The sequence below is a fragment of the Aedes aegypti genome, chromosome 2, assembly GCF_002204515.2.
Source record: "Aedes aegypti strain LVP_AGWG chromosome 2, AaegL5.0 Primary Assembly, whole genome shotgun sequence".
Classification (NCBI taxonomy): domain Eukaryota; kingdom Metazoa; phylum Arthropoda; class Insecta; order Diptera; family Culicidae; genus Aedes; species Aedes aegypti.
In genome coordinates, this window is record NC_035108.1 from 117,840,927 (window position 1) to 117,867,813 (window position 26,887).

General features: G+C 38.4%; 1 protein-coding gene across 9 annotated transcripts in view; it reads left to right on the forward strand.

The window, feature by feature from the left end:
- Positions 1-26,887, forward strand: part of LOC5564449 (protein still life, isoforms C/SIF type 2) — a 560,183-nt gene that overhangs the window by 345,041 nt on the left and 188,255 nt on the right. Inside the window, exon 1 of one of the 9 annotated variants that reach the window (XM_021842098.1) lies at positions 9,595-14,172. The exons of the other annotated variants lie outside the window; for them this stretch is intronic. Within the exon in view, the coding sequence (XP_021697790.1) occupies positions 11,992-14,172 (2,181 nt within the window). The 5' untranslated portion in view covers positions 9,595-11,991. Of the gene's footprint in view, positions 1-9,594; positions 14,173-26,887 lie in introns of those variants that run through there. 9 annotated transcript variants of the gene reach the window in all.

Here is a 26,887-nt window from a genome sequence, read left to right on the forward strand (position 1 = left end):
GGATGAAAACCACCAAAATAAATAAGTCTGATACGGAGAAGTACTATCTCAATCATTTTATTACATTTTGCATACTATTCGAGGTTTCCGTTTTCATTCATTTATTTATTTACCTCGTGTACCAGCTGCTTGACCGCATACGCGAAAGCTCTCTGGCTGCGTACGCGAAAGCACAAAATATTCGCCCGAAAAACCTGGCGAAAACAACTGACGTTTCTCACGTGGTCTTATATCAGCACTAGTGATGCCGAGAAGCACGGTTATATCTTCGCATTATAATGGCACGCTATTTCGCCTTTTCTGGCATTATAATAGCATTATATGCGTATATAAAACTGACAAGCATCAAATGATTACCTTATATGCGCATATAATGCTGTTACCGTGCCGCATTATCGTGCTTACTGGTTACTTGGGTGGTGTGGTGTTGTTGACCATTATCTCTTAAATTGTTTGCGTTCGCCCTACTAACTTTCGACACACTTTCTTATTCCTTTTGACTAGCATTCTCCATACTTTTGTTTATTGAAACTCTAATATCTCTATTAATATACTTTAGACAACACTTGATACTCTTTCTATCCACTCTGTGTTTAACTTTTCACTCATCGCTCAATATTCACTGACTTGGGATTCACTTCGACTAACTTTCAATATATTTTGGTTTAATTGATTCCTTCTTCAGTTTATATTACTACGACATTTACTCTTAATCCTTTACCTTTATGTTGACTATCTATCGACTATTGTTTCAGTCATGTCCCAGAAAACTCAAACAACACTCGTTTTTTTCTCGATATGATTTGAGCTAAACTTTGGCTCATTCTTTTTTTAAATTCGACGCACTCGACACCATATAAACGTAAACAGCTTATTCGAGTATCATTCTCATATAATTGACTAATTCAAATTATAATCTGACATACTCTTTTCCAAATGAGGTACAGAATAAGAATAATAATTCATCTTCGATTCACTCTACATTAATTTTCGACTATCTTTCGCTATTTCTGACTTTGGACTTGAAAATGCCGATATTTAGCATGTTTCGTAAACCACTATACACAACCGTTTCAGTAGAATTTAGGCTCACTACTATATGCTCTTATTCTCTTTGAATTTCTTAGTAACGAGAATTCTAGTTCCCCAAACTTTTACGCGACGACTTGAATGATTGTTCACAAAAATATTTGTATGAAAATCTACGAATAAAGATTAACTCTCCGCGTTTCGAACAAGCTACGGAGCGTTTCAATTAGACGTGCTTTAACAGAGATATGGACAAATACTGTTGTATATTTCCTTCTTCTTTTTGGTGTAACGTCCCTGTCCGATTAGAGCCTGTTTCTCAGCTTCCACAGATATTAATCGAGAGCTTTCTTTGCCAATTGACCATTTTTGCATGTGTATATCTCTTTGGGAAGTCTAAAAAATTCTCCTCACAAAAAGATCCTTGATCGGTGGGATTCGAACCCACAACCCTCAGCTTGGTCTCGCTGAATAGCTGCGCGCTACCGCTACAACTATCAGGGTCCCTATGTTGAGGTTTTACTTAATGGAAGTTGTTGGTGAACTCTAAATAAGTTCCCCAAAGTACTGAATCAAAAACAGCAGTTAATAATTTGACATGCCAAGTAATTAGCTAAAGAGAAAAACGATGAACAGAAATCGATCACTACAGGATACGCCTTTATAATACTGAACGCGAGATTTTTTGTTCTGCATACATCTGTAATTTATTGAAAGCTCCATCTAATGAACCCCCTGATCACCAACAGCCTTAAGACGCCTATGAACGTTGACAGTCTTCCTATTTTATTGGTAGCAATGTTTATTGACTCTCTCATTTGCCTCTCTGCTCGTTCGGTTCAATAATTGGACAGTTGTACCGTCACACGTGAGCAAGTCACAGGTTCACTGTCGATAACGGGAACGGACAAGCTCCCCAATACGGAGCCGAGCTTTTGCGCAATGGAACTCTAGTCCGATTGCTACTCTAAAATGTGGTTACCTTGTATTCTTTTTTTCACAGAAACGTTCAGAAATTGACGAGAAGTTATCTCTTGCTTTAATTCAAGACTTAAAATCGAGTAACAGCTAAAAATTAGAAGAGGTGTTCCTCATTACACCTCGGGCCATCAACGAACCTACATTTAGCAAGGTTAATTCAATTAGTGAAAGACCTTTGCACTTCAGGTCACCATCTAACCGTGTGACGACAATAATGGTCATGAGCCCAAATTATTCTCCTCTCTATTTCTCTCCGTTCAAGATGCTCAAGTTCTCACGAGTTTTTCCCGATCATCTCCTGTTTTCGAGAACACTTTGTTATGATGCATCGAAGCTGGAGCCTGTCTTCAACCGCAATGGGATGAAGCTTCTCTTTTTGTGTTTGTTTCCTGTCAGATTTTCTGCCTCCTACTGGTACTGGTAGTTATGTGTTGAGGTAGGTTTTTATTTTCGCTGGATAGTGGGGGAAATGTTGAGCTATCGAGGTACTACAATAATGATTTTTTTGGTGAATTTTATAATTAAAAGCTGTCAAAGTTATCACACTCCAGTCTGATTACACTTCAGTTCATCTGAAAAATATTAAATTAGAAATTAACATTTCTTGTATTTCCTTTCAAGCATGCTGATTTCAATGATGACTAGGCATGATGCTGATTCGCATGTTGTAACAAGCTTGATTAATAACGGCAGCAAACGAAGGCTCTAAAGAGAGCGATGATAAAACCCATTTTTTTCGTTTATTTTCCATTGGGGATAACTATTTTATTTAACTTTCTTGTTAAACATTTCCTGAACATCTGATAGTAATAATGTCACCCAGGTTTGAAGTTTGTTTAAATGAGTAAAACTTTTATACCTCCGATCTAATCAGAGGATGATAAACAGGTCGTCATGATGTGCAGCGGTCATGATTGTTAGATAGAGCGATAAGTAAGGGATACTTACTCTCAATTTTCTAACCCTGATCATGGCATACAAAACTTTATGATTGTCAAAAACAAAATGTTTGCGATTTGCATTCTGTTTTTTTTTTTTTTTTTTTTTCAACTATTTACATGAACTGAAAAAAGGAAAAAACATCAATTCTAAAAACGTTGATAATTGGGAGTATTTCCACAAAAGTGTTAGGAAATATTTAGGAAACATTACACAAATTCAGAAAATATATTTGGAGTATTTTTTAGCAGCATTCCAGGACAAGTCAACTAATATTCCTATTGTTAGACCATCAAAAACACCGAATTTGCACTGACAAATTTTCAAAACTACTTATTTCCATATTTTGAATAAACGCATTCTTATTAGTTTAGAAGAAACTATTTTATACACAAATTTCAGAAAATTTGAGTGGCTAATATGGGGTATGTACGAAAAAACACTTAAAGATGTTAAGATGTATATAATCCTATCAATAATTAGACATGTGGAAATAACTGAATAACAAGGTATTGGAACCTTCAGAACTTTGAAATGTGAGAGTAACCCATGAGTTACATGAAAAATCTTTTGCACTTATTTTGAAATGCATCAATCTCACATACTTCTAACATTTTTATCACATTTAGAATATTTTACAGATAACTTGATGATTTGACCTATTTTCGGTACAATTGTGAGAAAGTATTGTTCGAAACTCCAGAAAAACATAGCGTTTAATATTCGAATCATTTACTAGGGAAGCCATTTAAAAAAAATATTGTTCTCAAGCGGGTGAAAGGAAAAAAGGTTTGGGAAACACTGCTCCAAAGTAATATTTTATTTACTAGCAAGAGGAAAGGAACCTTTTCGTACTTTTAGCGAAATTTTCGATTGAATCCTTAAATTTTTTTTAGAAGGGTAAGAGTTTCTAAACAGTTTTTTCTGAGCTAGGATTTTCCGTTTTCGTTTTATGCAAAAACTAAAATGTTCTATCAGGATGTCGAAAACGATTTTTTTTTTCTTCGCGATTCCTAGACACAATTTCATAAAAATACTTATTTTTGGGTAATTTTTACCCAATACGGAAAAATGACCCGATATTATCATTTCAGCATTATATGAAAGGATGTATAGATATCATTCGCTGATTAAATTCTTCAATAAATCCTAGCAAAAAAGAAAGTGCAATTTCATTACATAATCTGTGTTGTAATTGCTAATCAAATTATAGGAGGCAATTTTATTAGGAAACGCAGAGAAATTAATAGAGATATGCTTAGGGAATTTCTAATTACGTTTTCTTACAAGTGCTCAGACTCTTAACCCAGTTTTACCGTATGGATAAGCTTGATTTACGGCTTAAGGTGAAGGTGAAGAAATCAGCCCTTCAAGTCATTGAAAATTCCACCTGAATATTATTTTTGAATGAGTCTGGAAATAATATTGCAGCGAAAAATAGATAAATTTATAGAACTCATAGGGAAGTTCATTTTTTCATTTTGCGGGATTGCAAGAAAATTTCTGAAGAAAATCCTGATGAAAGAATTTCTTATTGAAATGTTTAGAGTAAGCACTGAAAGAATCCGAGAAGGGGTATCTGGAAAAAATAAGGTAGAATCTCTAAAAATGATTGCCAATGATATGATACTTCTTCGAGATTTCAATAAAGGACTTTCTTCAAGCATTTTTGAAGATAAAGCTTGGTGTCCTTAGTAGAATTTCAGATCGAATCCGAGAAAAACGAGAACGTGTGATAGATTTCAACTAGCTGAGGCTTTTTTTCCTTGGGAAATTCATCACTAAAAATCTTATATACATCTCTCAGAAGTTTTTTGAAAAGTTCTCAATGAAATCACTAATTAACTTCTGTGAAGCTGTTTTTATCGGTACTGGCATAATTCTTGTGCAAATGCCAGAAAGAATTTCAGTAAGATTGTTTTCAGATTTTTTTAAACTGATTCCAGATTAATTCTGGGCAGTGTTTCCAAAGCAAACCCTGGAGGAGCTCCGAGCAGAACTATTTAAAGACTTCAAAAGGGAATACCTGATGGAAATAACTGATGAATCTCTCTATACTTGTGAGAATTCTTGGGAAGAAATTCTTTAAAAAAAACGCATAGAAGAATCACAATAGTTCCTTCTTTTTGACGTCACGTCCCTACTGAGACAGATTCTGACTCTCAGCTTTGGATGTATACACTCGTATGGCAAGCGCGAAGATCCTCTTTGCTCTGGGAAGACGAGAAAATTTCCAATCCAAAAAGATCCTCGACCGGCGGGATCCGAACCCGCGACCCTCAGCTTGGCCTTGCTGAATAGCTTCGCGTTTACCACTGCGGCTATCTGGGCCTCGTAGAAATTATTGGAAACATTTCTGTGGGATATCTAAGTACTTGTAGGAATTGAAGGAACAATGCCTGCAGGATCCCGCGATGAAATCGCTCGAATAATCACCCTGGATTGATTGTTAACAGAGAAAAATATTGAATTATTTGTACACGCTAATATTCATTTACTATAATCAACTAATTTTGCTGAGCTTGTCAGCAATTTTTCGGTGAAATTTTAGCCGTAGGGCTGAAAATCTCTTATAATAATAATGTCACATAAATTCAGCAAACCAATATCAGCAATTAGCAAGCTCGGCGAAATTCAGCAAAAATGTTATTGAAATGTTTTTTTTAGTGCAGTGATTCCCAAAGTGGGTGAATTCACTCCTCTGGGGGCGTTGAAAACACACAAGGGGGCAAAAATTTGTAAAACTGAATATGGGGAGCGAAAAAACCGAAAAGGGGGCGAAAGTGCTAGTAGAAGTGAAATTGAGAACTACGACCTTTTTAGAAGACCCTAATACTAATGGAAGATTATACTATTAAGCAAATGAAGAATTATTAATTTCCTATCTCTCTATAATAATAGCTCTAAGTATTCCATTTTCAAATCATGTTAGGCAAAATTTGACGATTGTCAAAGTGTTTGTATAACGCATTCAGTTTTTTTTATTATAAATTAAAACTATATCGGGAGTCGGATCCTATCCTTGCCAATTTTAATTCACTTTGACAGTGGGGTTTTTTGAAAGCTACTGAGTTCGTATTTAGCCACAATGGGCGTCATATTGAAGTGCTTCTAATTGCAAAATTTCAGATAATTCTGCCGAAAGAAACTCCCCATCCCAAAATGAATCATGGAAGTGCCCAAGTAGCTCTGCATCCTTCGATTTTATTTTTTTCAGTATAGAAACTGTAAGTGAATAAAAAAAATGTTTGAAAATCGTGAAAAGTATTTTCATGACTTTCTTATATGGAAATTTTAGGTTTACATAGCTAACGCTTTTTTTTAGTTTTAAAATTTATGAAGAAACGAACTAAGTTCTCTTGAGTTTTTGGAAAATATCATATTTTTACGTTATGTTGCAGTGAAAGAGTAGTGGTAAAATTTTCTGCATCCTTAAATTTTAGAATTATATTTCAACAATTTAAGTAACTACAAGAGTTTTAAATTGAGATACGTATCTTTATAAGATTTAAAGAACAGGAAGTGAAAAAATGTGTCGATGGTCTTAATTGAGTGGAAACTGTTTTTGGAATCCAGCAATAACCGTAAAATAAATAAATATTTCAATATTTATTTGCTAACTAGTTGATCATTTTGTTAATCATTGATTATAATAATTTTAAAAGATATGTCGGAAAGTTTTCTGGTTGGTAGAAAATAATAAAAACAATAGATTTGCTGATACTGGAAAGCTAAACAATACAAAAGTTTCACTGATTCCATTACTCTTTTGTGGATATGCAAGTCAAGCATATTTTTTGACGTGTCTAGACTAGGCCAAGTGTTTCTTAGTGATTTCAGGTAAACGTACTCTAAGTATTCATAATAATAATATACTTGCATAATTTTATGTGATATTTGAACTTTGTTATTTGCTAAAACATCTGTTTCAAATAAGCATCAAAATCAAATGGAGTCCTTGACATATTTTTATAAGGCCATAATATTTCCTAGTCTAGTCTCTCTGAACATAGACAGATATTTGAGCGCTTTATGAATTTTTGGTATACTTATGATAAGATGCAGATCAGAATCTCAACAAAGTATAGCGGTTGTTCAGTACAATTATATAAATAGCATATCAGGGGGGTGATTCTATAATACATTGACCTCAAGGGAGTGAGAGTCAAAACACTGGTTTACTGTATCAGAATGTCATAAGAAGTCATAAGGGCCCAGATGGCCGTAGCGGTAAACGCGCAGCTATTCAACAAGACCAAGCTGAGGGTCGTGGGTTCGAATCCCACCAGTCGAGGATCTTTTCGGGTTGGAAATTTTCTCGACTTCCTAGGGCATAGAGTATCTTCGTACCTGCCCACACGATACGCAAAAATGGTCATTGGCATAGTAAGCTCTCAGTTAATAACTGTGGAAGTGCTCATAAGAACACTAAGCTGAGAAGCAGGCTTTGTCCCAGTGGGCACGTAATGCCAGAAAGAAGAAGAAGAAGAAGTCATAAACAAACGGAATAAGTCATTTCCTTCCCTTATTTTCAACACTATGTCGCGGCAGGGTTGGTAGTCTAATGGCTATCGCTTCTACTTCCCTAACAGGAGGTCATTAGTTCAATCCCAGGCCCGTCCCTGTCTCATGTTTGTAACATTCTTCCTAATAACTATCTCTCTCTATATCTATGCGTCATCCTTATTTATTTATTTATTAAACAAAAAAACTAGAAAGAGGGAAAAACCCCTTTGAATCTTTTCTTTCGTTCTCAAAAGGGCACAAAACCTCTTTATCTTTTCTAATACATAAAATAAAAAATAAAAATAAAAATCTCTTATAACTAAAGGCTCAACCGGAAATGATTCATATCAGAGCCATAAACTTGAAAAGGAGTTTCAGTAACCAAAAATGGGAGATAATGGAGGAGTTCAAGGGAGGCCGTTGTTCTTGATTTCTGAAACGAAATATAATAAAACGCAAAACAGTATCATATAACATAACGAATGTCATTGAAAAAATCGTATAAAATTTTAATCATAGGAAGTGATCTTATTCCAAGAATATCACGAACAGATACAGGTACAGTAGTTTCTAAATTCTTGATAGCAACCATCACTCGTTCTATCTATCTTAGAATTGAATCAATCGACTTAATCGCTTATCATAGTGATATACTTACGGTCGAACATTACATCCATCAATAACCAAAACCTCCTACCTCCACGGTTGCTGTGAGAAATGCAGAGGATTCTCCGGTTTTCTAGTTACAACGGCAATCTAATTAACATTCCCTTCTCTCCCGATGGTATAAGGACATGGCCGGCGCCGATATCAATCTAGAAATATTAAGGGTAATATCATTGTAGATTGAAGATGGTAAGCGGCTACAAACGGAGATTGGGTGGTTCTCTGTGCAATAACACTATCCTAATTGATCACGAAGTAGCAACTACGAAAAGTATGTTCCATGAGTTGATCATTTTTGATCGTTTTGTTTTTTAAGTTTTTCAACACTTTGTTGATGAATTTTCAGAGGAATTCCCAAAAGAACCTTGAAAGATTCCTATGTGAAATCTCTAAAGAAATTATTAAAGAAATTAAAGATATTTTGTGAGACCTTTAAAAAATGATAGATCGAATTATTTTCATAAGAAAATCTTTCTTTAGGATGCTATAATTAATTGACTTCGATACCAACTCTAAGAAAACATAAATAGCAGTAAAACATATTCCAAATCATGAAGTTTGATGTGTTGCATGACAATAATCACTCTCTTTCAAAAATATCCCCAGAAACGGTTCTTGTGGAACCCTGGAAACTGGTTTCAAACTGTTATGCAAGTTGGACATAGAATGCAATAGTTGTAAATATCATTAAGTTCGAAATGACAGATTCAAATTCAAAAACTGAACTCCGAACATCTGATAAATAAAATACTTGCCATGTACTGACCAAGATGTAATTGAAAAAAAAACATGAAGTTCATGGGAAGTTTTTTTTTCAGAAATCTTAAGGTTGACATACTATTAAGTTTTTACAGTTCCAAAAGAATGATTGACCTGTTTCATTAAATAAGTTAAAAACTAGCAAAAAAACATCTAGCAAAAGACTGAATATTTTTGAATGACTGATAAAACCGTAACAAGACGCAAAATGATAAAATAACCCTGGTTTATGTTATTTTAAATTGAAATCAAAACAATAAATGAGACTTCATCTATCTTCAAGGTAGATTCTGTTAGTATCTGTCCATCAACGGATAAAATACGATTCTTGCCACCTAAAAAGCTCTATTCCCCCACAATGAAATCCCTTCTGCACCTTTCTCACACGAATATCATCTCCATGCAGAAGAGCAACTTGGTTGCATCATCATCATCATGGCACAGTCAAACGGAGAGCTTTTTCCCAGCATCCTTTTTGCAAGGTCCTTCGTCGGTGCTCTTGCTCTCTTTATCTCTCTTGTCAATCCGTGCTGTTTTCCCTCCGCATCGACGGAAAACCACATCCACAGTTGACTCTCGTCGCTCACATGAGCACCTTCAAAGCTTCAGCTGGCTCAACCGGAGATCGCAAAAGAGCAACGGGATTTTTCTCGCCTCTTGCGAAGGGATTCTCCCGTGGAGCAACCCCCCAACTTGAGAGCAGAGCAGAGCGCAGAGTGGCAAAATTTTCCTCCGAATATGGGCGTCATGTCATCTCGTCATGTATTCGTCGCTGTTCACGGGCGCTTTCTCCAAAAATCATCTACTTTTTCCCGAAAGTTTTAGTTTAATAGTGATCCTTGTGCAGTAACTATTGTGTGTGGTCATCGGACGTCTCGGGGCGTGTTTGAAGAAGTGCTTCGGGGGCTGTGCAGAGAAGTTAAAAAAAGAAGCTAATTCCCAATCAGTGGAAGCATACTGCTACTGGATATGGATAGTGCGCTGGAATAGCCTACTGGCAGCGCCCCCGGGGAAGTGTGTGCGGTTAAGGAATCGGTCGCGAGCCTTTTTGTATTACGGGCTGCAAGAAGCGCCAAGTTCGGTACGGTCGTCGCGAACGTCATCACTCTTCGTTGGGGGAAACCAGCGGAAAGAACCAATTGACCCTGGTGTTGATTTTTTTTATTTTTCGTGTGCCCCGTGTTGTTGAACGTGTGGATTTTTCGTTTTTGATTTTGACAACGTGAAAGGAAGAAGGGAAGAACTGAACCAGGCGAGCTTGTGCGAGGTGCTTCAAAGTTCATACACAAATCTACATTATAGAGGACCCCAAAAGTAAAACTAGCAAGACACGTAAATCTATGTATAGCAAAACATACACTCAGTCACTGCCTGGCGCCTAGCGAAGGATAATACTCTACTTATATAGCAAACAACACAGTCAGTGTGACGAAAGCAGTCGACGACGACGAAAAAAATACGTACACAAAGGATCTGAAGCGCCTAGATTCCCAAACCGACCAAGGGGAACGAGGTACGAGGAACGAACTATTTTCGCCGTCCTGCCCGTAAACGAAAACAAGCTGTTTGCCAGCAGCAGTAGCAGTATAGCATGGCCAAGGGAGCTTTTATGTAATTGTTGAAAACACCAATTTTCTCCTGCTGTGGTGCAGTGCAAGAAAGACCCAGCATTCCAGGACCACATTTTCGAGAGCGTAGTATTCGGATCGAAATCTGCTGACACCCCACGAGTAGAAAATCGGGAATATTTGCGGATATCTATGCTGTCCTGCCACATGAATCTCATCCATGCAAAGTTGAAGTGAGCAAGGAAAGACGTGAAGTGCAACAGCGAATCTGAAGAAGAGTAAATAAGAAGCCAAAAAATACGGCGAAGTGAAAAAGTGGTTCAGGATTCAGAAGATGACGCTGATGGCAGTGATAGAACCAATCGAGCAGCGGTGATTACGATGATCCAGATGACGACAATGACGATAGAAAAACGTGCAAAACTAAGGCCTGCAACGAGTGTAACGAATGTGTGCAAATATTTGTGTGATTCACCAATGTAGATGAGAAAAGATAATTGTTAAAGTAAATATAAAAAAATCAGTGTATGTCCAGGTTTGAATTCCTTTGGATCTTAGTTTGTTCCGGGAAAGAAAGGGTCTAGTTCGATGAATTGAGATGCTAGCTAAGTCTCAGCAATCAGAAAGATAGAAGATAAGTTTGACAAAGTGACAAAGTCAAGTATAATATAAATTATTATCAAAAATTAAAAAAAAATATCACGAAAAGTGTGTGATGAGCCGTGAAAAAGGGTGGCATGAATAGCTGGCAAGTGATATTACACAATACTAATCCGATACTTCGCGATAGGCCTAGTGATAACTCGGAGCGTTCGTCGGTGGGTTCTAACAGCCTTCTCAGTGTTTGTGGTGCTAGTGATTACATAAATAACAGTTGCTTGGAGAAGAAACTCCGCCGAAGACACCATCGAGGACGTCGACGACTACGACTGGTCAACGGTAGGACAACGCTCATCCTGAACCAGTTACCCGCGGCGTCCCCCAACAGTCATCGCTCATTCTGGCAGCGTTACAGAAATCTCAGAGCCAGCAAAAATCACATCCGGAGCAGGATAAGTCGTGTAACGGAAGTGCCTACAAGCCAGCAAGCGCCGGCAACGGATCTGCAGCCCTCGTTGAAGTCAGCGAAGGAGGCAGCCACAGCAGCGAGAACAAAAATACTCTACTACTACACTGCTGCTGTGTGATCGTACAAATTACCCCAGTAGCCCCCGGGCGCAGCCACGTGACGACGACGGCTTCGTCCGCCAAAAAGCCCAGCTCAGGCGGTGACGATGGCGGAAGTGGAGGGTTAGCCACTGGTGCTAGTGGTCGCACTCCTGTCTGTCGCTGTAACACACAATACAAACTATCGGATCTGAAAGCTCTGCAACAGCTACAACTACAGCAACAACAACAGCAGCAGCAACAACAACAACAGCAACAACAGGGTGCTAGCGCTAACACCAATGTCTCCTCCTCTACTACCGCTGTCAGTGGAACAACCCCCGGTAGCACTACAGCTGCCGGAGGACACCATCATCACCACCCGTCAACCACAGCCATGCCGCAGCACTCTCATGTCGGCAGTGCCGCGCAGAAACAGAGCCAAGAGTTAACGAACGAAGAACTGATCAAGTATCTTCAACAAATAAACGCCGACATCAAATGGATCGAGCAGCTAAAACAATACAAATACGAAATCGAGAAACTTTCCCATACTGATAAGACTGATGCCCGCAACATCAAACAGCAACAACAACAACAACAACAGCAACAACAATTACTCTTCAATGGTCACATCGTTGGCCCTCCTTCAAAACCCAAACCGGATTTTTCTGCTCCCCCCTCAGTGCCGCACCAACAGACCGGGGCAATATCCAAGAGTGAATGTTTCGATCGAAGTCTCAAACAACGCCACTCGTCCCGGTCGGTCGACGAACGCACTGCTCGTCGAGACGACGAAGACTTCGCTAAAGAAACCAGTCACCAACGGCACTCCTCCGGGCCCAGCGATCTTCAACTTCTCAAAACTGACATTTCCGAATGGCTTCTCAACTTACCCCTCAAAAGGAGTGTCGAATTCCTCCAGAAAGCTAAATCCGCTCAACAAAAGTTCGAGAAAGAACAAAAAGAGCAGGCAGCTCATCAGTTCTCGAAGAAACCACTCCAAAGGCAATCTTCCGGAGGTACATCGGAACGTACCATCCATCGGCAGCATTCTGCAGGGGCCGGAGAAATCTCCCTCAGTCGAAACGACATTCTCGAATGGCTTAAGAAGCAACAGATTTTCAGTAAAGTTAACGAGGAGACCGGTGCTCCGAAGAAGTTCAAAGAAAAAGAAGAAATACCTCTGCAGCACTTTGATCCACCGAAGACCACGCAGCAGAAACCAAGCGGCGCCAAGCTGCAGAAACGGCACTCACTGGGGCCTAACGAAGAGTTCTTCCACAAAAGTACCACCGATTGGATTCAATATCCACTGAAGCAGCTCAAGAAGCATACAATAGACGCAGCGCCACAAAGTAGTTGTACGGACATTCGCCGCAAGGATCGAGAACGCAGTGAACATTCGCATCACCGAGAGCGGAAACTACGGCACTCTGCTAGCGAAGTTGTATCATCCTCGCATCTCGATCGTCCTCCGACTCGCGTCGCTCCCCAAAAACCAGAACGAACCTTCCGTTACCAATTGAAAGATCGTAGCGAACCGCACTCCCAATTCATTTCCTCCCAGCAATACCCAATCCAACAACCATCAACCTCTTCCACCACTCCGGCTGCCTCCGCTCCCAAACATTCACGTCGCGAACGCACTCGACGTAACAAGACCCAGCGTTCTGCCACTGTCAGCGACATCAACCACATCAACAAGCATCCCTCCCAACAACATCCCCCCTACCCAGCTTCAAGATCTACCGAACGCAGCCAATCCCCGGCCAAATGTACCGACCCCTTCTGTTCGGCACAGTCCCTCTGCAACGATCCCAACTGCTACATGTACGACTACTACGACACCCCTCGCTGCGCTTCACTCCCGCGAGTCAAAAGCACTACTCCTCCTGGCACTTCCAAGTGCGGTCCCCTTTGCTACGAATGCAACAACAAGTGCAACTCCTTGCCACGTTGCACCGATGCCCGCTGTACGGCCTTCGCTGGACCAGCCCATTCAGCGTCCACGCAAAAGATCAAAAGCAATTCACTGCCACGAAATGCCGAAATGGCGCAGAAGCGTTTGTCTCGGGAGGAGTCACGCAGCTCACTGCCACGCTCACGGCCCAAAAAGCGATCCTCCTCGTGCGGGAACGGCAAGCTCATCAAGTCCGTATCGGCCGCATCACTCAACTCCCGGAGGCGCCGCAACAGATCGGTCCACTTCAGTGAAACCATGTTGCGGGAGGTTTGTCAGAATCGGAAGCTGATTCAACCGCTACAGCAGCCTCCATCGGGAGCGGCTCCACTGCAGCCGAACATACAGATGCTGTACAACTTTGTCGAGGGGGTTCTGAGTGCCTGGGTGGACGATGAGGATGAACACAACAAATCCGGACCGGACTCCGAACCGGAACGGGGAGCGGTGATGAAACCGATGCATCGCTGCAATCGGATACGGTTCCAAACAATTAAACGGGTGGTGAACGAAGCGGCCGAGCTGAAGGGATCTTCTAAGTTGGGGAATTCGCGGTACCGGCATCGTCACTGGCGCGGAACGGCCAAGGATTGCAACGAGCGGTTCCTGCGGAAGGTATGTAGGCAGATATTTTGTTGGTTATTTGACTTGCAGTTTTGATCTTCCTATGGATTTCCAAATCTCAAGTATCAAGTACCGTCGATGGGGGTGACAATGGGTATAGGGGGTGAGATTGGGTCAAAATGGAAAAATATGATTTATGAAATATTTCAGCCAATAACGCTGATATTACTAAAATTAATTATTCATATGCTGGGGAACATATCACGTAATTCATCACAATATACATTCTTAGAAATAGTAGTTTTTGTTTACTATATTGATAAACTTGTATGTTGAAACTAGATAAAATTTACAACATTAAATTTCTCCTATGCAAAGTATCTTGCATGTACTTTAACCTCTATTGTTATATTAGAAGACGGTTGAAAGTCTTTTCATTACACTTCATACGTATTTTCTGGAAACTATTTATTTTTTCCCCAAAAATTTCATTTTTTCTGCACGGTGTCTAAAACATCAAAAATAGGGGTGAGATTTGGTCAAGCAAGAACGATAGTAAATGAAATTGCAAGTCCACTTTTTTAACGATTTACGGTGCCGGGTGTTCTCTTTTTTCATTAAGATGTATTTATTATTTCTAAATACAGCATCTCTGAAACATCAAACAAGTCTACTTGAGTATTCCATACATCAATAACAATGCAACGTATTTTGACAACTTCTCAATCCAGCAACTGCGTTTTGTGCACAGCAACATCGTGAAATTTTATCAATTGGATTTTATTTTTTTAATTTAATTATTTATCAGTGTTTTCATATTATAGAAACATCTCACGGAAGTACAAATGAGTTGGATCCGACATACCGAGATTATGACGTCAACATCTGCCTGAAATGTATTGATCTTGGAATGTCGCACCGAAATTTAACTGTTTGCGAAGGTTCAAAATAATCACTGTTTCAGTAGGGGAAACTGAATTGGCTTTATGACAATGGGGATGAGACTTTGAGGATAATTTGAGGGAAAACACAAGAAAATTTAAGTAAACTTGACGATAAATGTTGGGTTCACTTATTTTTCCTCATAGCTCTTCAATTTTTCGGTATAATCGTTCTTTAAAGTGGGTTTATAATACTTGTGAATCATCTTAGATATCTTTCCGTATTGTTTGCATCGAATTTCATCAATTTTTTCACCTGTGAATGGTTTTGCAATCATATTCTTAAAAACAAATCATTTTAATTACAGTGACCCAATGTCACCCCCTCTATGGGGTGAGATTGGGTCATTTTTCATTCACTCGTGGTGCCGCTGTCAATAAATATTTTTCTTTAATTTTTTATCAGTTGTTGATGCAGCATCAAAGTACTTACACACCAAATTTGAAGTTTATTGGAGTTAAATTGCGATAGTTAATCAATAAATATATCGTATATATCCTTTTTTGGCCCATTGTCACCCCCAACGACGGTAGTGTTCAACTGTTGGATGATTGTTTAAGAAGTTGTTTTTCGACTAAGTATGTAGTCGCTGTGCGACAACGGTTCTTCTTCGTCCCTACGATTCAACCATATTTATTGTCATCCTCAGGGGAAAAATATAGACCATTCTTCGTCTATGGTTTTTGCTACATTTGGTATGAAGTAACTAACTAATAAGCTTAATGTTTCGAACTAAACTAGAGGGAGTTTGGTAGACAATATAATTATTTTGAATTTTGTTTCACTGGATCAAAATCAAGAGTAACTATCAGATAATGGGAAATGAATTGAAATCGTATAATTGCCCTTTTGACAGTTGGTTCATATGGGTACGAGAGTGATCAACTTTCCTCCATTGGGATTTAACTCGTGTCATCCTATCGCGATATTATCATTCGAAAGTTTTTAGAGAAAATGATTCTCTTTTGGCTTTATAAATGGGTTGAAACGAATGGCCTTCTATCAGATACAAAATTTGGTTTCCGCAGAGGCAAGGGAACGAGCGACTGTCTGGCGTTGCTTTTTACAGAAATCCAACTGGTCTATGCTCAAAAAAAAAACAATTGGGTTCTGTTTTCTCGGATGTTAAAGGGGCTTTCGATTCAGTATGTATAGATGTCCTTTCAAACATACTCCACGAGTGTGGTCTTTCTCTAATTTTAAATAACTACTTGCATAATTTTTGTCTGAAAAACGTATGAGCTTTGTCTCTCATAGAGTTCATGGATAAAGCCCCTTCTTTATAATTTTCATGTCAGAAATTTTGAAATGCTAATCGAACAAAATCCTCAAACAAAATTTGTGACACTATACTACTGGTACATGAGTCATTGAATGTTTCAAATCGTAGTCTGATCATGAAGCATAAAATCCATGGAATGCCAAATCGTCTCCATTTGGAGTAAACATATTCCACTATTTTTTGCAAACAAGTCCGGTCATGTCAGCAGCGACAGAACGTTTCACACTGATGGGTCAAAAACAAATGATTTCACAGGATTTGGTGTTTCTAACGAATTTCATATTGCCGCCCATAAACTTCAAATTTTATGCCCAAATTCCCCTTTTAAATTAGAAGATCAACTCAATTCGCAAGTCATGTGGTAAGATAGGACTGTTTTACACTACTTGCATCAACCGTTTGTGCATAGAGAATGTCTTTATTTTGACCTAAATCAATTTAAGAGGAAAATAACCATCATCGGTTTACAAATTTTTTGCTCAGTTTTTTTGCTCAAAATTGAAGCAATGTTCAAGAAAATCTATCATTGCTATGATCTTACTAAATGTAACGCAATGATAAATTTTCATGGAATTCTTCAAAAATTTGAACGAAAAAACTGGTTTTTCATTTTTGATGATTGCTGATGATTGAATGATGGAGTATTGAGCCTTAATTCAATCGGTTCGTTCACGCAACCGTTACAACACGTTTCAAGCAGAAATTGAAGACGGCAGAAATTGTTGAAAGGTAAACAAAATCGTTTTGAAATATCTGGACTAAAAAGCGAAAATTCTTTCCGTTCTCCATTGTTGATCGATTGAATAGACTATGCGCAAACCTATTAAATCAACAGTATCTTTGATGTAGTCTCCAACTAAATGAAAATACCGGGGGTCCAAAATATAAACTTTGAGGGTCCAAAATGTATTGGGGTCAGGGATTGAATCCTGAGAAAATTGAGAGAATCTCTCACGTATCGCTCTCTGTAACTATCATAACGTGTAGCACATTTTGAGAGACTTCTGTATACTGATACAACTATGATCAGATCTGGGGGATGGCAGTGCATGATAAAACCCCTCTAAACCAGCTGCAAACATTGGGGACACTATTGCTATCGGAAGTTCGGGGATTGTTTATCGTGCCAGTAAAGTAAAACGCCTACCCCCAACGGAAAACAAGCGAAGAAAATGGATTGTATAATCGCTATCTCTCTCTCTCTCTTTGGGGCTCTTATTCGCTGCTCCTATTTATCAGACTTGTTACAACTTGCGATATTGCTGTTTGCACTTGAGATGCAAATCCTTACTAAACGTCCTTCAAATGCGGTAACACAAAACAATCAAAGGACACCTAGCAACGATTTCATAAATCACCCCCGGCCTAGCATTGACATCGCATTTCTTGTGAAAAATCTTACCGCGTTTGGTGTTCCCGCATTTGATATTTGCATTTCAAACGCACACAGCAATACATTGTCGATCATAGACCGCAACAGATGGGATGTTTTTCATCGCTTGCTTTGATCGTGCTTCAAAATCAAATGAGAGCGAATTCTGCAATGCCTGATTAGGGTGCCCAAAATAACGAAAAATAGTGCTTCACAATTGAATTATTTTCAACGTCTTTTGGACCACACATGACCGTATGAGCATTTTTAATTTACAGAGGAAGCTTTTCTCTACATTTTAGTATGTTCATTGACTTGGAAACGCTGTGTAAATAATTAATTCGTAAGCACTCCAAAGCGAACTACGATCTTCATTGAGTGCTTTATCGAATCACACCATCCTCATGATATGGGTCCCTTCATATTTGCTCGATACCGGGCAATGAAAAAGCCGACTCACTCGCCAATGTAAACGCTATGGAAGGCGATATTTATGATCATCAAATCGCCTGCAATGAAATTTACACAATTGCTCGTCAGCAAACCCTCTGCTCAGTTTTCAATCAAAATGGGACTATGGTGATTTGGGTAGGTGGTTGCATTCCATTCTCCCTCAGGTGTCCAAGAAGCAGTAGTATAAAGGGTTGAACATGGGCCGAGATTTTATCAATTTAAGGTGTCGGCTGATGTCCAACCACTACTCTTTGGGATCGCACCTCTATCGAATAGGGCTCTCAGACAGTAACCGTTGCGGTTGTGGTGCTGGATATAGAGACATCAATCATGTAGAGTGGTACTGTTCCGAATACGGCATTGCCAAATCCGATTTATGTGAATCCCTCAAGGCCCAATGGGAACCAGGTAAGGAAGACATAAGAGATGTTCTGGGTAGGCTGGATCTCGAATTCATTATGCTAATCTATACATTTTTGAAGTAAATTGACGTGCTTGTTTAATTTCCTACTTTGGTTGTTCTGCCCAACCCTTCCTCTCCTTGGTTTTCGTCTGTCCACCTTGTCTTCCTGGAATACGTCTGTTTGTACCGTTATAGGTTGTCATTTCCGCTCTACGATTGACCTGTAGCAACAACAAAAAACACTACATTACGCCCTAACCTCGACCGAACCGCGAGACCAAACCGAACAGTTCCCCATAGAACGTTAAGAAGCAAATGTGATTTTATTAGGAAAATCAAATGATTTCGGCTCCGTTATGCCTAATGGCACTTGAGCCTGAGATTAAGTAAAAAAAATAAGCCAAAAACAGATTGTATAATCCAAAACAACAATTGATTGAAGTTCTTTTTGATTTATTTTACTTCATTATTCTAGCAACGGAAATCAATCGAATTATTTGAAACCACTAGATTAGATGCATCATTAGGAATATGAAGAATCAATTAATTTGAGAATAAGTTTTATTTCCGCTTTTACAATTCAATACTCGCTGTACTAACACAATGGTATCTGCTAACTGGAGTCACCGCTAACTGGTTGGCGTAATTGGTAACGTACCTGTCTAGCAAATTAAGAGTCTTTAGGTTCGATTCTCTCGAAGAAGTCGTGTAACTTTTGTAACGTATATTGCCTATTTAATCCAATACTAAAGTACAGTCAACGTCCAAGAGTTAGATTTCACAAGGAAACCTCAGAAGAAATTTTCAAGGAACTGTTAGAGAAATAACATCTCTGGAAGAATTTTTGGAGCCATCCTTGGGTGTACGCTTAATTAAATTTCAATATGATATGTATTTTCGAGATTTTTCTGAAAACAACGTGAGGTGTTTTGGCATGAATATTGGAAGGAATTCTTATATTCTGGAAGATACACACTTGCACACTTAAACAGACCCTATGAGTTTGATAAATGAAATCACCGGAATCGATCGGTAATTCATGAAAATACTGATGGTTCGGTAATTGGCCAAAATTACTGAATGTCGGTAAACTGTGTTGAAAATTTACCGAAAAATTCTGTAAAACTACGATATACTGAAGTCTGCAAAATATTCCACTGACAATTCGGTAATCAATGAGTTGAACTACCGAGAGCTCAGTAATGTGGCTGGCTCGAAACGTCAAAACAAAACTCTTGCTAATCACCAGTGGAGTTCCAATTTTGATTTCATTTAGGATTATAGCAGAACAGTTATTTGAAACATTTATTGTGGATGCTATTATTACGGTAAGTTGAATAAAACAAAACGTTTAGGTCGTATTGAAAAAAAAACTATTTAAATCGTTTACAGCTTACAGCTCCGTCTACTACCGTTCCACAGCTTCTTTTGCAGCACTAAATACACCAAAGATTACACGCGACAGCTTCATCTTCTGCATTTGGTTGAATTCGACGTATGCAGCATCGTCATGCACCGAATAATTGAATTTTAACGATAAGTAAAGTGACAAAAGTTGATTGTAAGTTAATGTGTTAATAAATTGGAGTATACCCCATTAGGTATAAAGACGTTTGGCATAAGGACGTTAGGCCTAAGGATGTTAGGCATAATGGAAGTTTGGCATGAATACATTAGGCTTAAAAGACGTTTGGCATAAAATACGTTAGGTATAATGGATGTTTGGCATATAATGATATATAGATGTACCAATTTGTAAATAATATTGGTTCAGAAAATGTTTATTTACGAAAACATTCAATAACTACACTAATCATTGTAGAGGGGAAAAACAATATTACAGAGCATGTTTAAAGCATTGAAAATGCGTTACAGGCAGAGAAGGGGGTCTAGAAACTCCAATAGCGAATGTGATCATTTTATAAACTAGTCAGCTTTTTTCGAGCTGTACAACCAAATAACTATTTGTTTGAAGCTTTGATTACAGTAATAAAGTTAAACAATATCAATGTAGTGTCAACAATGCCGTGATTCTGTCGAATAAAATTATGTAGCTTCATAATCTTAAAACTTGAATATTCAGTCATATTCCTCTTGCATGTTGGGAAAACAGACAAAGAAATAAAGAATGGCAAATCTCCCGTGCATACATCATAAAGTAAAGTGCAAATAATCAAAACTACTGCATATATCAAACATATTTAAAACTGAACAAGGTTAGCAATTATCTTCTACAGCCATTTTCTGTTTTTTTTCCTACCCTTTCCTTAGATAACATTTCCAGAAAAGCATTATGGTTATCACATCAGTGTTATGAGAGCACTTCCAAAATTAGTGATTGAGAGTCTTTTGTCTAAGTATGTGTGGAGTTTAGTATTGTGGCAAGCAAACGGGAGCTCCACTAACAGCACGACATTCTGCTTTGACGTTACTGGAAGAGTGCCGCCTCTATGATTTGCCATGCCTACTAGATCGTTTGTTGTGCGATCTGATGCTACGTTTCAGGAGTACTGTTAACTCAGACTCAGAAGAAAAGCATATTAAATAAAGAAGGCAACATTTCCCTTTTAAATATGAATAGTTCTTACGTCAATCATTTTTCGACGATATAATAATAAAGAAAAGCCTTTGATTTGAAGAAGGTAAAACCTCTGAAGGAAATATTAAGAATTATATACATTACCACATTCGAAAGCTGATCAGCAAAATCGATTTCCAATATTTTATAGTATAATATTCATCTTTATTAGATCCTTATTCATTAACCCACATCTTCCTGTAGTTAAGCTATGTACAGCATCACCATGCCTGCTTTTCATATTTTTTTATAGAGAGATCATGGGATATTTTTAGATCTCTTAAAGCCTTCCGTAAAAACCAAGATAAGAAGCCAACTTTTTTCACACCTTCCTTGGAGGTACGACTGTTATGTTGATGTTTGAGGTTATGGCATTCAGTCTTAGAGTAAGGTAGGGCAAAAGTTCGACCTTAGTAGTATAATCAAAGTTTCCAGGAAAATAATAGCAGATGAAACAAAACAAATACCATACAGCGAACCTTCAACATATTGGCTATAACTTTGCTGAACAAACTTGTGTCAAAATATTTACCCATTTTTAGTTATAACAGTTTCAAAATTGATTGTCTTAAACGAACTTTTGCCCAAACGGTGGGGCTTTATACCAGCCATAAACTTATGTTTGCCGAAAAATACACACTAAATTTTCATCAAAAAATGCCCAAAACAGGGTTAATTGTAATACACCCAAAAAATAGCAGTTTTTCGCAAAACTAAGTGAAAATATAAAATTTTCGTGACATTTTTCGCACGATCAGGCAAATTTCGCTAAATTTGAAGATAATATGCAGATATCTGGAAATTTGAAAAAATTGCCGTGGGTTTATACATGGGTCGAACTTTTGCCCCGCAGATTCGAACTTTTGCTCCGCTATGGGCCAAAAATTGATTCCAAATATTTATGGAAAAACTAATACACGTCAAATCATCCTTATGATAGGCCTAGAAACGCCTAAACATAAAATATTGAAAAAGATTTTATCTTCATTTGGTTCCATGCATCGAAAGTTTGACCAAATATTACAATATTTACGTCCAAAAACAACAAATTGCCATAACTTTTCCAAATCTCAATCGATTTTTATGATATTTGGAGTGAAAGTATCTTACTTGAAAAGCTTTCGAACCACCATGACATTTCTAAGTTTTGATTTGATTTGAGCTAAAAATCTTCAAAAGAAACTCGAACTTTTGCCCCACTTTACTCTAAATAAAACTCAAAAACGGATTTTTGCTTACATCCGACGTTTCGGACACGGAACACAGCTAATCCTTGAAAAAGGCACAATACATGTGTCCGAAACGTCAGATGTAAGCAAAAATCCGTTTTTGAGTTTTATTTAAGACTGAAAGCCATAACCTCAAACATTTTCTCACACCTTCTATCGGTAGAAAGATTGCAAGTTAATTTTGAAAATTATGCCAAACGTCCATCATGCCTAACGTCCATCATGCCTAACGTCCATTATGCCAATCATCCATTATACCATTTATCCATAACATCATGCACCCAATAAATTGCATTGGAATATTCCCCACATATTTGTTCTTTTACTTGCTAAACACAAACTTCTGGGAAAACTGGTCCGAAGTTACAGTTTTTCGGTAAACGATTACCGAATGTTCAGTAATTTTGACAGATGCCATCCCAAACGCCGTTACCGATCGTTCAGCTGTTGAGATTTCTATTTACCGAAATTTTACCGACTTCAGTGATTTATTCTAAGTGTGTATCCTAAGAGTTTCTGTATATATGCCAGGAATAATTTCTTTGGGATACTCTAGAATAATTCAAATTCTTGGAGGTGTTCTTATCTAGAGGCATATCAAGACGATGTTTTGGAGTAATTGTCGGATGTCTTTCATTAACAATCTCTCCTATGAAGACCTGTGAAAGTTTTGAAAAATAAATGCTTTTGGGTGTAATTTCACGAAGGAATATGGGGATACATTCATTCAGAAAGTACTGGAAGTGTCATTGGAGCTATACTCCGAATTTTCTTGGGAAAATGCTTTGAGTAGATTATGGAGGATTCTAGGCTAAATTTGTAGAAAACTCATGAAGCATTTTCTTGTGTTAGAACAAAACTTTCGTTGAATACCTTCAGAAATTCAATAGGAGAGAACTCAAAAAACTGAGAATGAATCTTCACAAGAATTCCTATATAAAACGCAGTAGAAATTTCTGACTGATGGAATCCTTCGAATAATTCTTTGATGGATCCTTGAAGTTATTCTGCAGTCATTCATGAAAGAAACGCTGGCAGATACTCTTCGGCAGTTTTATTTAGAGAATTCTTGGATGAATCGTATAAAATCTCTATGTCATTCAAAAGTCTTATGCAGTAAGAAACTTAGGTTTATACCGGACCTCTAACTGGATTGAGCGAAATCTCCAATCAATAAGAACACCAGCAATTGAATTGACGCTTGGCTCGGTAGCTCAGTTGGTAAAGCGCTCGTCTAGCATACAAGAGTCCTGGGTTCAAATCCCAGCCGAGCACGTGGATTTTTTTCATAAGTTCACCCATAATTTGTCCAACTTTACCACGCATAATGAGTTAATTAGTTTAACCAGCAATTGATTTTTACGACTTTCTCCAATTGATACCTACCTATTGGTATTGGAGCATGAGCATGAATGACCGCTTCGTAGTTGCACTCCATGATTGACCAGAACAATCGAAGTCGCACAGAGATTTATTGGTGTTTTAAAGTCTATAACGACGCCGGCCGCACCCAGTGCGGTCATCGAAGGAGCCACTTTTTTCTTAACACTGCGCGAACCGGACACGAATGATCTTTATTGCATCACTCTCCCCTACAGGGGCAAGCAACACAATCGATTGACCAAACACTACACACTATTGGTTCGAACCGTTAACTGCATCAGTTGATTTGTGGATGGATTGAACTAGATCGTGTTTTGTACTCACACTATGAAAAAGTGAGTGTAGGATGTACATTCTTCAAAGATTTACGTTTCAGGTTACACTTTTCATTTTCACATATACCATATTTTTGGTATTTAGTTCCACTCAATGCTATACTCAGCCTTGCTTACAATTGCAACTGTTTAATGAAATGCATCCGTCAACAGGAAACATTATAAAAAAAAACTATTTCCACGATAATTGCTTGGCACTTTTTGGCAATTAATCCACCCAACCAAACCAAATCAGTCCGGGTCACCGCTCACCTTTTTGTCACTGTGTGGAACCCCGCCAATTTTCTCCCTCAACTCCCTTCCGCAATATTGAGTCACATACGTGACAAAGCTCATAATTGCGTTTCCAATTAGCCATTCATTCAGCTGGAAGTGGCCACCAGCAGTGGAGCAAATATGCAAAAATAGCCGGGGTTGCATAAATTATGACAAATTGCCACAATGTTTCCCTCTTTTTTGCATCGGAAGTTGGGACCGTAATAGCTGCTGCTGCTGCAGCTCCCAGAATGTAAGTGTCAAACTTTAATCGAAAACATAAAAATTGATTTACTACATCGCACGGTGCCACGGTTACATCATTCGATAATTGATTACCGATGCTCTCTATCGCAGAAGACGAATGAAGGGAAATATAATTTTATTCTGGGTGTCTGGGTTCGTGGTGAGGATTAATGAACGACTAATTGTCGACTGAAAAATTAATCAGTCACTCCAGTGGTTGAAGACGCGGAAGATTGAATGCTTAATCGTTTAAAGTGCACTCCCATTCATCTGGGTCGAAATTCGCTACTTGGTTGTCGCCATTTTCCCAAAGTGGCGGAAATTGTTTATAGGATCTCGTCGGTTCGGTGAATTGAGGAGCAGAGATTACCAAACTTTTTTTAATGGGATTCATAATATTTTTGGATCCAATTTCCAAACTGACAATGACATGATATCAATGCATTTGCACCACAAATTAAGACCAAACCTAGAATTTCTCAGTTTTATTTTGAACCCTCTGCCCTACTAATCCAAATTGATATAGTATACAAGATGGCTGGCCTGAATATTTGTTCGAAAATCAAAAGCTTGTTCTTAAGACAATATTTTGATTTTCTGTTACTAAGTGAATACATCCACCACATTGAGAATCACTGCCGTAAACAAATTTCCAGCGCTTTGTTATAATTAGCTTGCGGCAAATTTGATGAAAGGACACTTCCATCCCTTCATCTTCTCATCCCGTTGAGGTGTCATTTTTTGTCACCGCACATTTTTCCAGCTTTTGCTTCGGTGAGTTGGACATTTGCTCTGCAGCTTAAAAATATCTCACACGTCATCCCTTCGTCGGCAGACCAGAATCAAGGGCCATCATGGGACGGGACGGGATGGCTGGTTCAAGGACATCAACGATGTCCTGGGGCTAACTGCGTCCCAAATCGACCCTGACCTTGCTTCGTGTGTGTATGTTTGCAAGTGTGAACCCCTGCACTCTAGGTTAGATACTGCTAAATGCATTTTGCTCACTGCAGCGCCGATGATGTGGGGGAACTAGGCGTAAAATGCACCATCGGGGAGAAACGCCGCACCCCAACATTTCCCAGATAATAGTTATCAAGTCATTTGGTGAATGCTTTCGATTGTGATGACTAATTTATTTCTAAAGTTTTATCGGCTCTATCAGTCTTAAGGCAGCTAAAACGACTTTTGCATTTACTTCTCCGACGTTTCGGCGTATATTTCGCCTTCTTCAAGGGTTAAGAGGCTGCGTTTTTTGTGTGTATTGGTGTCTTGTCCGACTTGTGACCGTCTAAAATTTCTAATGGGACGCTAAAAGTTTTTTAGATAGGTGACGCATATTGCTCCGTGTTTCCCTTAGTTCGCTGACAATGACGATGGTCGGCCGAGATAAAGTTTCCGCACAGGGCTCATAAATCACTTTTGGGCTCATTTAGGTATGCTGTGGCTTTGTGCTCCCCTATGGGGTAGTACGGTTAGAGGCAGGTTATGGGGAGTGGTAGTAATTGTTTATCGTACTCACTCATAAAATACTTAACGCTTGTTCTGGTTGACTGATGGCACTGACGACGACGACGACAACGACGACGAAGGATCCGTTGAAATGATGTGTCATGTTAACCGTGTGATGACTAACGCTTTGATGGTTGTTTGTTTTACATAATCTACTGCGTATAGTTGATTTACTGGGTAGGGTCTGGTGTGGTATAGTGATTTACCCTTTTTCATCTCTGGGTAAGAGTGGTGTCACGAGTGTTAAATCATGGATCATTGCGGAATCCTTCACGATAGGCTTCTTACTGTGATTTTTACAGGAATCTCCAAAAGAACCGTTGAGGGCAAATATATAAAATATCTGTATCCACTTATTAACAGAAATTCAAAACATTGTCTTAAGAACAAACTTTTGATCTTCAATCAAAATTGCAGGCCAGTCATGTTGTACCAATATGGACTAGCTGTTGTAATACCAGGAAGAAAGCCCTGCAGAGGATTCAGAATATTTTTTTTTAAATATTTCTGAAGCTTTCTCCCTGATATTGTACTAATGAGTTACATAGAATATCCAATGATGAAACATTGTAACAAATGACAAATAAAATAATTAATAATTTTAGATCTTATAAGTAAGAGAAATCAACTCACTTGCAAAAATTCTGAAGTGCTACGGTAAATGAAATGTATTTTTTTGTTAACAAAATTTTAATAACAGCATATATTGAGATGATAGTGTAATGTGCAACAAGGCTTGCAGATGGCAGCAGTGAGAAACATCAAACGCGAAGGTA